At 41.8% G+C, this 14,496-nt stretch overlaps 1 protein-coding gene across 4 annotated transcripts in view; it reads right to left on the bottom strand.

Moving 5' to 3' along the window:
* The window catches only part of PPM1F (protein phosphatase, Mg2+/Mn2+ dependent 1F), a 138,583-nt gene that overhangs the window by 104,397 nt on the left and 19,690 nt on the right, over positions 1 to 14,496 (bottom strand). For all 4 annotated transcript variants that reach the window (XM_069215241.1, XM_069215243.1, XM_069215245.1 and 1 more), the window contains exon 3: positions 8,629 to 8,753. In XM_069215241.1, coding sequence (XP_069071342.1) covers positions 8,629 to 8,753 — 125 coding nt within the window. The remainder of the gene's footprint in view (positions 1 to 8,628; positions 8,754 to 14,496) is intronic.

Below are 14,496 nucleotides of genomic sequence, written 5' to 3'. Positions count from 1 at the left end.
TCTATGTGCAATTGTAAAAATAAAGTCATAATTAAGCATGGAGTAGATTGATGTGAGGGACCAATGTACAAGTGCTGTTACTAGGTGGTGGGGAGGGGGAGCAATGTACTAGTGATGCTAGCCATTTCTCTGCAGGTGAACATGATGGGAAATTGTTGAATGAGGGGGGCTCACTGCACCACTGCTCCTCTGGGCAAGTCTTGCTCCCAGTCCGCTGTGTTTGCTTTTCCCCCTCATGGAGACAAGACTCCTTTTCGACCTTGTCTCCTTTGTATTATCTCTAGGGCAAAGCGAGATGGAGCCCCAGGTCCCAATGGCCTTCCACAGATGTTGTTCAAACAGGATTCTTTCTTTGGGCAGTTTATCATGCGCATCTGTTTGAGTATTGTCTTCTGAGTCCTGGCGTGGCGCCATTCTTCACCCGCTATACAAAAGCAGTTCAAGGTCGGATCCCGCTAATTTTAGGATGATAGCCCTGCTTGACAATGAGGCCAGGTTTTTTGCCAGTCTTCTGTTGGAAGATCTTCATGCCTGGGCTGAATCGAAGGGACAAATCCCTATTGTTCAAACAGGGTTCTCCGCTGCTTCCGGCACATCAACAAACCTATTAGGCCTTTCTATTTTGATTAATAGGGCGATTTCATCAGGCTCTATGTTGCATTGCTGCTTTGTTGATTTCAAGGCAGCATTTGGTCAGATTCCTAGGAGTGCCCTGTGGGCTAAACTACAAAACTGGGGTATTCCTTCAGTGCTCTTGGGTGCCATTATGGAACTACATACGGATACCTGGGTCTGTATCAAATTAGGTGATGGGTGTTCTCTTTCTAGAAAACATTTCACTGGTCGTGGTGTGAAAAAGGGCTGCGTGCTTGCGCCCCTGCTTTTTAATCTGTTCATTGCAGATTTGTCATTGGCTATTGACGCTGTTAATTCTCATTCCCCCCAAGATTGGTGGTTTTAGGCTTAGGCACTTGCTCTATGCTAATGATCTCGCATTGTTCAGTTATACCAAGATTTGCCTTCAACAACTGCTTAAACAACTTATACGCCTGTGAATCAATTAGAAGTCAACTTGCTCAAAACCAAAGTGTTCCTTCGGAAGAAAAAGCATTTGGGAGCTAACTGGTACTACAAGAGTAGTAAACTTGTTTCAGACCAGTCTCATAAATATTTAGGGGTGCATTTCGACTCTAGGGGTAGTTTTGTCAAGCATAAGAAGGAGATTGATCTTAAAGATATGGCATTGCAGGTGGCCATTTCTAAACTATTCAAAGTTTTAAAGGGGCCGAATCTTCTCCCCCTAATGGAAGTTATGAGAGCAAAGATTATACCCTCATTGTCTTATCGTCAGGAAATTTTGCTGGGTAAAGGCTCGTCTATTAAATAGGCTGGTTAATAAGATCTACAAGAGAGTTTTCCACGTACCGCATCTTGCTTTCCCCCGCGCAGGTCCGGTTGGAATTTGGGCTTCTCGATCAGCTGGCGCCGGCACCTTCCTGAAACTTTGTCATAAGCTACATTGGGCCAAAGAAGGTAGCTAGGAGGCAGTTCTGTGGCAGGAAATTAGTGCGTTGAAAACAAAGGGGTCTCACTATCATTTTTTGGTTGAAAATAAACGGCGATTGGAAACCGATGACCTCTGGGCAGGCAAACGCCCTCCCCCCCAATTCTTTGTTCAAACTGGGTGTCAAAAAGATTACACAGCTATACTCGTACATCTCGGATCGCTCCCTTCTTGCCAAACGTAAGCATGCCTTGTCGGTAATCAATTCATTTAAGCCAGGCACCCCATCTAGCTATTTTTCTTGCTCCTATGGGTTTCGTGTGACAGAGGCTTTTATGGCTTAAGGATGGGCGATTGTTTTAAAAAAAAAAACATTTACCCATATGGCGGTTAACTCCGGGGGAGGGGGTGATGTGCAGGGGTTGTGGCAAACGGGAAAGAAACAACTGAACATGTGGTTTGTTTGTGTCCAGCTCTGCTTAAGGAACTTAGATCTCTGCTTCGGAGTAAGTGGAAGGAACTGGGGATTCACTCCTGTCGACAGGCCATTATTAAGTCCCTGGATCCTGCGAATTTAAGGTTGAATGTTTTACTGACCAAATTTATTAAAATCGCTCAAACCAAATTTAGGGGCACTGCGAGCAGTGGATAAGTATGTTTCAAATTCTCACCCGCTCTTGCCTCATTTGGGTTTGTATTCATTTCGTCGGGTTGCTGAGCTTCAATGTTGCACCATGGGTTGTGATCCTTATTGGTATCTAACTTAATCATTTAATGCACTAAAGCACTTTAGGACTTTGAGCACTTTGGGCCCTCCTGTTTATTATGCATCATGTGGGGTTCTGGTCTGTGGCAGTCCAGTCTTATTATAATTGTAGGTTTTATATTAATATTGTAGGAATGCTACTTATTGAGGTAAGTGTATTGAAATTATGGAGTGCTTTTAGAAACGTATTTAACATCCAATTGCAAATCTATTACTGACTTTTTTTTTTTATTGTATGTGATTTTATTATCTGTACAATAAACTATTCATTCATACATTTATAGTGGTGCTAGAAAGAGAATGAGAGACAGGAAATCAATGTACACCCATGAAGTTCTGAAACGAAAATAAAAACAAGCATTGGCATTAGCCAACAGGTCTCGCCTATGCAAGAGCTATTGGCTTTGCCAATATATTTCAGCCATGTTGTAGACCATATTGTAGACTGCTGTTCAACATGGTTAAAATATAGTCGCATAGAGGAGAGTGGCATGGAGTGTCAGACTGGAATGGTGAAGAGTGGACTATAGTATCTTGTCGAGTGGAGTGGCAGCGAGTGTCGTGTATTGGAGTGGCACAGAGTGGAGTTGTGTAAAATGAAGTGCTTTGGAGTGGAGCAGAGTAGAGTGGACTGGCGTACAGTGCGCTGGCGTATAGTGTTGCAGAGTATAGTGGCGTAGAGTGCGGTGGTATAGAACCCAGCTGCATACAATGCAGATTTGTAGAATGTAGAGGCGAAGATTAGAGTCCTGCATAGTAGAGTGCAGATGTGCAGAGGCATAGAATGGAGTAGCACAGAGTGCAGCAGCGTAGAGTGGTGCAGAGTAGAATACAGTGCTGTAGAGTGGAGTGCTGCAAAGTGCACTGGCATAGACCGGAGCATTGCAGAGTGGCAGAGAACAAATTGGCACTGAACTCAGTAGTGCAGAGTACAGTGGTGTAGAGTTCAGTGGCGTAGAGTGCAGTGTTGCAGAGTAGAGTGCCATAGACTGCAGAGACAGAGTAGACTGGTGTAGACTGCACTGGCACAGAAGTCTGCAGCATATATTGCAGAGTATAGTGACACTGAGTGCAGTGGCGTAGAGTGCAGCAGCATAGAATTCAACAGCATAACATGCAGCATCGTAGAATGAAGTGGTGAAGATTAGAGGGGTGCATAGTAGAGTTCAGTTGTGCAGAGTGGAGTGGTGCAGAGTAGAGTGCAGTGGCATAAAGTAGAGTGGAAGAGTGCTGTGGTATAGAGTGGTACACAGTGGAGTGATGTAAACTTCAGTGGCGTGGAGTGAAGCAGAGTGCAGTGGCGTACAGTGCAGTGATGCAGAGTAGAATGGCGTAGACTGCATTGGCATAGAGTGCAATAGTGTAGAGTGTCAGAGTGCAGTGGTGTAGAGTGACATAGGGAGCAGTGGCATAGAATGCAGTGGTTTACAGTAGAGTGTAATGGCGCAGAGTGGAGTAAAGTGGCACGGTGTGGAGTAAAGTGGAGTAGCGTAGATTGCTTCAGAGTGGAGTGGAGTGCTGCAAGGTAGAGTGCAGTGGAGCAGAATGGTGTAGAGTAATTGAGTAGCGCAGATTAGAGTGACATACAGTGCGTTGGCATAAAGTGCAGGCACGTAGAGTTGAGTGTTAAAGAGTAAAGAGCTTTGGCGTAAAGTATATTGATGTAGAGTGCAATGTTGCAGAGTGGCGTAAAGTAGAGGTGTGCAGAGTAGATTGCAGTGGACTAGACTGGAGTGGTGTAGAGTGCAGTGACAAAGGATGCAGTGGTGTAGATTACAGTGGTGTAGAGTGCGTTGGCATGGAATAAAAGTGGTACAGATTAGAGTAGAAACGCGTAGAGTGGAGCAGAGTGCAGTGGTATAGAGTGATGTAACGTGGAGTGGTGCAGAGTAGAGCGCAGTGGCATAGAGTGGTGCAGATTGGAGTGGTGTTGAGTGGAATATGCATTACAGACTACTATTACTAATCTATTACTACCATTACAGACAACATATTTTCAATTGAAATGACCATTACATTTCCACAGACAAAGTTTTACTAATAAAACTATACAGATCACAAACAATAATGTTTTGAACTGGCAACACCTAGTGTAATGATTCGTTTGGATCGTATTAAATTATTTGTTTCCAACACTCTTCAGAATTAACAAAAAATGTGCTTCACTTGTGTTCCTAATTCGGATATATTCTGTAATACTTTCACAGTTCATTTAAATGTTGTTATGTGCTAGAAAAAAGAACCCTTTCCTAAACCCACGATCCAGCAAGATTGTCAAATAAATCCTCTCACTTTCAAGTCAGAGAAAGGAAAGTTAACACTAAGATAAGAACAAGATTTACATGCCTGTTTAAAGAAAGGAGCACTTGTGGAAGAACACAAGGGCAGTTGGTGTGAAAAGGCTTTGCTCCTTGAGAAGGAAAATCTCACCCTGGACAGCCAGCAAATAGAGTGTCAGACAATGTGAGTTACTAACTACAAAGCCAATGGTAAGCAACGGGCGAAATGTATTCCCAGGGAAGCTTTCTGAATGTCCCCAAGATGTCTTTAGCAAACAAGACAGCTGCGTAGTCTGATAGGATTTGACCTAAAAATGTAGTCCCTTAGCAGTGGAAGCACACAAGGCAGCCAATCAAAAGATGACAATCACGCTATGCTCCAGGGGTGGGACAAACACAAGAACAGGCAGAAAGCCATTAAGTAAAGGAGAGGGGAACTGAGACAGATAAGAAAGTCATGCAATCATGAGCAATGAGCAAGGAGTTGACCCAAATCCCACTCTGTACGCTGTATTGTAGACATCCTCAACAACAAATGTGTTCAGTAGACAAAACCTAAAAATACACTCCAAATGGAAAATGTCACTTACCCAGTGTACATCTGTTCGTGGCATGAGACGCTGCAGATTCACATGCTGTGCATATCCCGCCATCTAGTTTTGGGCTCGGAGTGTTACAAGTTGTTTTTCTTCGAAGAAGTCTTTTCGAGTCACGAGATCGAGGGACTCCTCCCATTTCGGCTCCATTGCGCATGGGCGTCGACTCCATCTTAGATTGTTTTCCCCGCAGAGGGTGAGGTGGGAGTTGTGTATACAGTAATAGTGCCCATGCACAGGAGTAAGTATATATGTACATAGTGTGATTAAAAGAGATATATTTACAAATTTATAAATGTACAAGTTTATTTTTATTAACTTAAAACGGCTACAGGCTCCCGGGGAGGTGGGAGGGCGCATGTGAATCTGCAGCGTCTCATGCCACGAACAGATGTACACTGGGTAAGTGACATTTTACGTTCGATGGCATGTGTAGCTGCAGATACACATGCTGTGCATAGACTAGTAAGCAGTTATCTCCCCAAAGCGGTGGTTTAGCCTGTAGGAGTTGAAGTTGTTTGAAATAATGTTCTTAATACTGCTTGTCCTACTGTGGCCTGTTGTGTTGTTAACACATCCACGCAGTAATGTTTAGTGAATGTATGAGGCGTAGACCATGTGGCTGCCTTACAGATTTCTGTCATTGGTATATTTCCTAGAAAGGCCATGGTGGCGCCTTTCTTTCTGGTTGAGTGTGCCTTTGGTGTGATAGGCAGTTCTCTCTTTGCTTTTACATAACAGGTTTGAATACACTTAACTATCCATCTAGCAATGCCTTATTTGGATATTGGATTCCCTGCATGAGGTTTTTGGAAAGCTACAAACAATTGTTTTGTTTTGCGAATTTGTTTGGTTCTATCAATGTAATACATTAGTGCTCTTTTTATGTCTAATGTATGTAATGCTCTTTCAGCTACAAAGTCTGGTTCTGGAAAGAACACTGGGAGTTCCACCGTTTGATTTAAGTGGAACGGTGATATAACTTTTGGCAAAAATTTGGGATTTGTGCGTAGAACCACTTTATGTTTGTGTATTTGTATAAAGGGTTCTTGTATGGTAAAGGCTTGTATTTCACTTACTCTTCTGAGAGATGTGATAGCTATTAGGAAGGCTACTTTCCAGGTTAAGTATTGTATCTCACAAGAGTGCATGGGTTCAAATGGTGGACCCATGAGTCGTGTTAATACAATATTGAGGTTCCACGAAGGAACTGGTGGTGTTCTTGGTGGAATGATCCTTTTTAGGCCCTCCATAAATGCTTTTATGACTGGGATTTTGAATAGTGAAGTTGAATGTGTAATTTGCAGATAGGCCAAAATTGCTGTGAGATGTATTTTAATGAATGAAAAAGCTAACCTAGACTTTTGTAAGTGTAGTAAGTAGCTTACAATGTTTTTCGCGGATGCGTGTAATGGTTGAATTTGATTATTATGACAATAATAAACAAATCTTTTCCATTTATTTGCGTAGCAATGTCTTGTAGTAGGTTTTCTAGCCTGTTTGATGACCTCCATACATTCTTGTGTAAGGTCTAGATGTCCGAATTCTAAGACTTCAGGAGCCAGATTGCTAGATTGAGCGATGCTGGATTCGGGTGTCTGATCTGTTGTTTGTGTTGAGTTAACAGATCTGGTCTGTTTGGTAGTTTGATATGAGGCACTACTGACAGGTCTAGTAGTGTTGTGTACCAAGGTTCTCGTGCCCAAGTTGGTGCTATTAGTATTAGTTTGAGTTTGTTTTGACTCAATTTGTTTACGAGATACAGAAGGAGTGGGAGAGGGGGAAAAGCGTAAGCAAATATCCCTGACCAACTCATCCATAACGCATTGCCCTTGGAGTGAGGCTGTGGGTACCTGGATGCGAAGTTTTGGCATTTTGCGTTTTCTTTTGTTGCGAATAGGTCTATTTGCGGTGTTCCCCAGTTTTGGAAGTAGGTCTGTAGTATCTGGGGATGAATTTCCCATTCGTGGATCTGTTGGTGATCTCGACTGAGATTGTCGGCTAACTGGTTTTGAATTCCTGGTATGTATTGCGCTATTAGGCGAATATGATTGTGAATCGCCCAATGCCAAATCTTTTGTGCTAAGAGACACAACTGTGTTGAGTGTGTCCCTCCCTGTTTGTTTAGGTAATACATTGTTGTCATGTTGTCTGTTTTGACGAGAATGTGTTTGTGGGCCATTAGTGGTTCAAATGCTTTTAACGCTAGAAACACTGCTAGTAGTTCTAACTGATTTATATGAAGTTGTTTCTGATGAGTGTCCCATTGTCCCTGGATGCTGTGTTGGTTGAGGTGTGCTCCCCACCCTACCATGGAAGCATCTGTTGTGATCACGTATTGAGGCACTGGGTCTTGGAAAGGCCGCCCTTGGTTTAAATTGATAGGATTCCACCATTGAAGCGAGGTGTATGTTTGGCGGTCTATCAACACTAGATCTTGAAGTTGACCCTGTGCTTGTGACCATTGTGTTGCTAGGCACTGTTGTAAGGGCTGCATGTGTAATCTTGCGTTTGGGACAATGGCTGTGCATGAGGACATCATGCCTGGTAGTTTCAATACTAATTTTACCTGAAACTTTTGGTTTGGGTGTATGCTTTGTATTACGTTTTGTAATGCTTGTACCCTTTGTGGACTTGGAGTGGCAATCCCTTTTTTTGTGTTGATTGTTGCTACTAAGTATTGTTGTATTTGACACGGCTTGTCAGAGTGTGAACACAAACCTCCAAAGACTAGATGTAAAACTACACTAATGCTCCAGGGCACACTTTACTTCATGTGTCACAATCAAGAGTCTTTGGTGTGATATGTCATCACTTGTATTAACCTGATCATACTAAAAGCTAGTGAGATAAAAATGCATTCTCAAAGTAATCCTTTCACTTCATAGATTGTCTTTTACTGCACAGCAGATAGGAATCAATATTTCTAAGCTCATGGCTCATTTTCTTTTCCAATGTAGACTCATATTTGCCTCAACATTCCAAAATTGCAAATTGTGCATACATAGCAAAGGATGTACAGTTTCAGTAAAAACAAAAGAGAGGCACTTTCCTGTTAACATAAAGGGCAAGAGAGGGCTATGACATAACTTTTCTTGTGACACACTAATCCTTCACACTGACTATGTTAATTATCCTCCCTGCAACTGTTGTTTTAGGACATGTGGCCCGCTTTCTGGCTTGAAGGGAGGGCAGTTGGGGTGACCCGAATTAGTTAGTTGACATTCTACAAAATTAATAAGCAAGTAATTTATGTATGCTTCAAAGTTCTTGTGGCATCTAGCACAGGGGTTAGTGCATACCCACCCCCAAGCAATAACTGGATGAACCTAGCTACTACACTTGAGAGATGTACCCTAGTCCTAACAGATGGCATGTGCTGGACTGGGCTGTGGGGTAATAAACTTTTCCCAAGTAGGTACATGGATGTCAAGTCACAGTACAGGGCTGCAGCGATGTTTCATTAAAGAGCTACATACTTACAGGTGGCTGCCTTCTCCTCTTCATCCTCGGATGTCTGTTTCACCGCAAACCGTGCAAGCTCCGCCCCTAGCACTTCCTCCACAGCGGCGTGTGTTAGGGCAGCAGCCAGCGGCAGAGGGGCTTTCCTGGTGGGTATATAAATGAGATCTTTAACTGAGGGCGAGTAAGCAATGTTTTTTGTAGAGACAACAAGGGCTAGGTATTAATAAATGGCCTCTGTGAGACACCTGGATGTCAAGTATTTTAAACCAGCTTATTTGCCACAGAGCAAGTGACTCAGTGTTCAATACAGTGGCCTCCAACTTTAATATGTGGCATTCACACAAATACCTAATTCAAACACACCAATATCTGGAATTTATTTACAACATGTTTCTCACCCTTAATTGTTAAAAAATGTTTAACAAACATTCCTTTTTTGCATACATGAAAGGAAGAACTGTAATACGTTCAATAAAACATGACCACACTGTATTTCACTCACAATAATAAACTACTCAGTCATTCAAACCAAACAATTATTTTTTCCCACTCACTTCTGTCATGCTCATTCATTTTTCCCATTCCTTAGAGCTTATTGCCTTCTCCTTCCCTTCCTCCATCAGCAACCTCAGTTGTTTCATCATTGAACCCACCTCGCCTTCCTTCCGCTCACAACTTGAGTAATTCTCTCTCTGTTCTAAGAGGCATGATGACCACAACTATTTCCGTACTGCACTTCTCCATTCTCCCCTTCACACACACCCAGTTGGACTCTTTCCTTTGAAACCCTGATCCATGTTTCTACCCATTGGTTACTTCTGGATAAATAGAAATTCTTGTGTGTTTAATTCTTCTTTTCTCTACACGTTTCCAAATCTCTTGACACAAATTTAATACCAATGCGTGTAACTTGTTCACATTGTAATCCTTTATTTAAAAACAATTCTTCCAAAAACTACTAGTTGTAATATTTACTTAGTTAAAAAATGTTTCTTCTACCCACCGTGAACAATAGTTTATCACAGCCAACATATACATTGTTTTCCCTTCCTAATTAGATCATATGGACCAGATATGACAAAGGTAAATTTTCCATGTTTTGTTTGGACTTTCATGTCAACTTCTAACGAACAGGTTTTAGGTGAGCCCAAGGAGCTGCTTTTAAAGAGGTGCCTCCTTTTATATCCTTGTAGTTGGAGCTCTTTCTTCATTTATTTTGTTAATATATTATTTTAATTATTAATGCACTAGTTACGTTTTATTTCAATTAGGATTACTTTCGGTGATTTAGGTCTAGCACGATTTTGTTAGTCTGTTTTTCTTTCCTATTACTCGGCAGTCAAGCCTGCGGAGTGAGAATGGGTGCATGATGCATCTGGACTCCAGTTAGTACTTCTTTTCCATCTTCTAGCCTCGCTGTTATTGTTGACTGGCAATAGACCTGCCCACTTGACGCAGAACCTCATGCCAGAATGGTATTTAAACATGGCGCCTGCTCTGCTGCTCAGGAAAATTGCTGAGAAGTCAGCCCAACAACCTGATTTGTTTGCAGCCGTTGCAATTTGCGTTGCCCCCTGTTACTTCCTTGTAGTTAGAGGGCCTGGCTCCGTTCTTCGGCTATTATGTTAATTTATTTTTTTAATTATTCATGGCAGTAGTTGCTTTAGTAATGTAATTATTACTTTTGTCGATTTATATTTTTCACCGTTTTGTTAGTTCACATTGCTTTTCCAGTACCAGGCAAGAAACGTGCAGAGCGTTAGGTAAGGATCTGTGCTCCAGGTAGTATTTCTTCGCCCTGTCTGTTCTCGCTTTTGCTGTCGCTTGGGCGAGCGGGACTAGCTTGCAAACGGCACACCTAAGGCAAGCCCGACTGCGCTCTTCCACTCAACGGCCTAGGACGGAGCATGCACTTGCAAGCGCATATTCAGACGCCAATCGTAAGACCGGGATTCACTACGTCAGTAAAACTTTAATTAACCTTAACATCTCCTCTGTAAGGGGTATGTCAGAGCTGGCGCTTTTCTTTATTATACACGTTTGTTTCAAATTCTACAAACTAATTATCAGTGCAGCTTTGCTAAATGTAAGTTCTCTGGGTCGGAGTGGGACAGAAAACAGGCCACCAAAGAAAAAGTGGCCCCATTAGCGTATAAGAAAACTAAACAAAAAGAAAACAAAATGGCCCACATTTGCAAATCGGATTTATTTGAATTAGTGAAGACACTTCATAGGCGTTTGGTATGTTATGGGAGACTGCCTGCATTTATGCTTGTTGCAGGAAATGTTGACGATAATATCAGGGATCAACAGTAGAAAACCGGTTCAGCCGACCATAAATGAGGCCCACAAATAGCCAAAAAGCAGCCCACACAATGATCTGTCAGACCGACCCTTTGGGCACTACCCTGTAGTGCTTCAGGCAAACATAGCACAGACAGATATGACCTTCTATCAGATCTCTCCTTTGACTAGTTCTTTGGCACTGAAACTTGGCTTAGCGAGCCCTTAGCTCCTGATAATGTGCTAGCAGATCTGGCTGGGTATTCTAATGCCTGCGCTGATCACCTGACAGACAAGGCAGTCGTTTAGCAATGAATGGGGAAATTAAATGCTCAATAGTGCTCATGTCCATCTCAAAGTGTATCTTTGTCATACTTCTTATTGGTGCAAATAACTTCAACCTGACACACTCCATAAACTTTCGCGCCTTGTGTGACCCTTGAGGCTTCTACTCTGATTGGCACTTCAATGGCTAACTTCCTAAGCCCTTTCCTTCTTAGTGTGGCCCTGTTCACTACAGTGGGTGACTTCAATGCATGGGCTCAGGAAATGGATTGTCGTCACGTCACGGATCTTCTACAAGTCTATCTTGCACTCAATTTACTTCAATTAGTTTCTTTGTGCAGGCACTCAGCTCATCATCTGTGTAGAGAAAGAAGCCCCAAAAGGCCAATTTCTCCCATGTGTCGACGCCCTCATTCACCTTGGTAATCAGAAGATTTAAAAGCTAGGAGGATCAGCTGTAAACAAAACGAACAATAGCGAAGACCACTTTTAAGTCTAACAGAGAGCAGCGTCTACAACATGTCAGAATTTTACATTTCCAAAATGTCTTCAATCATTGGATCATTCCCTAATGTATATGATTCAACTTTTTTACATTTTTGGGGATCAAAGCTCACTCTCATTGCTTCATCATGGGTCAAATTTGAACAACTGTTGAAGTTGTCAAAGCCAATATGACAACTATTATTTGGCTTCCGTTTAGATCCATGCTTTGACAAGATCTTTAAATTGTTGGCATCATGCAGTTCCTAGTAAACAGCCATTTGCAACTGGTCACTTTCCACTGGTTCTAGTCCAGTGTCATTGAATAAAGCCACAGCTAAGCCTCTACCAAAGTACCATCGGCCGATTGCAATGCAATGGTGAACTAATGACCCATTTCATTGTTTCCAATAGCAGCAAGTATACTGTCATCTGCTAGCTTTTTGGAAAGCAACAATTTGTTGGATCTCCTGCAAGACAGCTTTTGCCAGGGTCACAGGACAGAACCTGCCGAGGTGGCTGCTTTTAATAACCTATACAGTACTTTAGACATCTAGAGAACAGAAACATTACTATTAGCGCACCTCTTAGGAGCATTAGCCACTGCCTTCCACCCTATCATTCAACAAAGATTGCGAAAATAGGAGTAAGAGACACTGCTAACATCTTTTCTAGCAGACAGAGAACAGTTCAATCCAGAAATTCCAGCTATAATTGAAACTCTTGATGTGTAGAAGGCCTTTCATTCCGATGAGTGCCCTTTCTTGCTCGAGGTCAAGCACAGTCAGGGTTGGCAAAAACTTCCTCTCTTTGGTCCAGCTTTCACGCTGAGCAAACCGCCAAGATTTATGTGAATAATTGCCTGTCTGGGTCGTTCAGGCTGGTTAAGTAGAGGTCAAAGACATGGATGTCTCTGTTCACGTTTCATATTTGCCCTCATTATAAACCCCTTTGTTTGCTGAGTATGAGAAATACATTGCAATACGAATACAAAAACTCCAGATTATATATCATTAGTTTGTACGCAGATGGTATGCTACTCCAGGCCTCGAAAAATCATAAAAATGTTACTAGACCTGCAGGTCGAGTTACATGAATAACCTACTCAACCTAGCTGTAATGTACTTGACCTGTAAACAGGTCTCAAATTGTGTGATCCTTGGCAAATATTTTTACAGTCTCATTTTTCTACATTCTCACATAGGAATGCAGCTTCAAATATGCGAGTTCAGCATTTCTCCTGTACAAGAAAAGTCCTCTTGTTTGATTAAACAGACTAAACATTTGCTCCAGGTATAATAAGAATCTAGCCCACATATGGGGTACACCTGATTCATGACTTGTCTCTTAGTTTATTAACAGCATTGTCATCAGGGTAGGAGAGTTTCTTAGTTTATGTTTAAACACACACTTTTAATAAATGTATTACTAATGCATGATGTGGTAGCACCCTGTCATTTACAGACAGTGAGTTTCCAAGAAATGTCCAAAAACGTTCCCACTAACTTGGAGCTTTGCTGATAAAACTATATAGTGTTTTAACAATAAGGCATGAAAATTGGGGTTCAGAAAACATATTTATCGTTTGCACATCACCAAGTAAAGTGTTCTGATTTGTTTTTATCCTATTAAGATATTTGTTTCATCGCACAGAAGTACAAAAAATGGGCTTTCACAACTAATGAAATATGTTTTGAAATGTTTGTACAGTTGACTTAGTTATTTAAATGTTGTGTGTTAGGAAACTTCTGACACCCTACAGCCCTTCATTTCACACTCTTTGTACAGCAGGTCAGACAGTTCACCTTATAAAATCCTGGAACTCTGCAGTCAGAATGAAAGGTAATTTTAATAAGACACACTGACTTTTGACCTCTGTCTCTGAACACAGAACAAATGTGACAAAATAAGAACAAAATTTAAAGGCGTCTTTATTGCGCATTCACTTTCTGACTGAACAGAAGACCTGGTCTTTGCCTACTCGCCAGAAGGGGCGAGGAAGTCCTAAAAATAGCTCGACCTGATAAAATATGGCTTGCCATAGCAAGTGGGCCAGTAGATTTTTTGAGGCCTACACTCTCAGTAAACTTACTCACAATAAGTTGCCTATCATGTCTGGTGTTAGCCATTTTGAAGATAAACTAGAATGCGTTTTTGCCCCTCACCGCAGCCACCCTGTCGCTCTTTAGAGGGATAGATTTTCACATGATCCTTGAAATCTATTAAACATTTCAGGATAGTGAACATACTGGTAGAAAATGATCCAATGAAAATCATGTAACACCATGTACCTAAGAGTGAGGAATGTCTTTCTGGTTTAATTTCATTTTGTCAATGAAATGATATATTTTTCTGATTAGGCTATTCTACTACTCAATGTACTTCATATGTGTACCTGACTATGCCTAACACTATCCCCTGGTGATGTTTCGTAAAACTATGTTTTTAGGTCATTAGAAATATGGGGCAAGATGAAGTAATGAAACTGGGATGGTACGTCATCAAAAGAGTTTGGCAGTCCTGGATCCTGTGGGATATTAACTTCTTGCACAAGCACAATACGCTTATTACTTTCTTCCGCTTACCACAGAGCTACAGCACATTGCAACTGACAGCCCCCGTTACAGACCATTTGATATGTGGCATGCTTCAACTTCGTAAATGAGTGGCACCAGTTTGCAAAATCAGTCAATGAAACAGTTTTACATCCGAGGCACCGTTTGTTGCAACTTTCGGCAAAATCCATCCTATGTGCCCAATGCTTCCTGCTGGTTCGAGACAAAACAGGGTCCAATGAAAATAAAGGTCTCACAATCTTTGCAATGCTGGGACTGA

This window comes from Pleurodeles waltl, chromosome 11, assembly GCF_031143425.1.
Source record: "Pleurodeles waltl isolate 20211129_DDA chromosome 11, aPleWal1.hap1.20221129, whole genome shotgun sequence".
In the NCBI taxonomy this organism is placed as follows: Eukaryota; Metazoa; Chordata; class Amphibia; order Caudata; family Salamandridae; genus Pleurodeles; species Pleurodeles waltl.
Note: the sequence above shows the minus strand (reverse complement) of the source record. Positions and strands in the feature narration are given on the sequence as shown.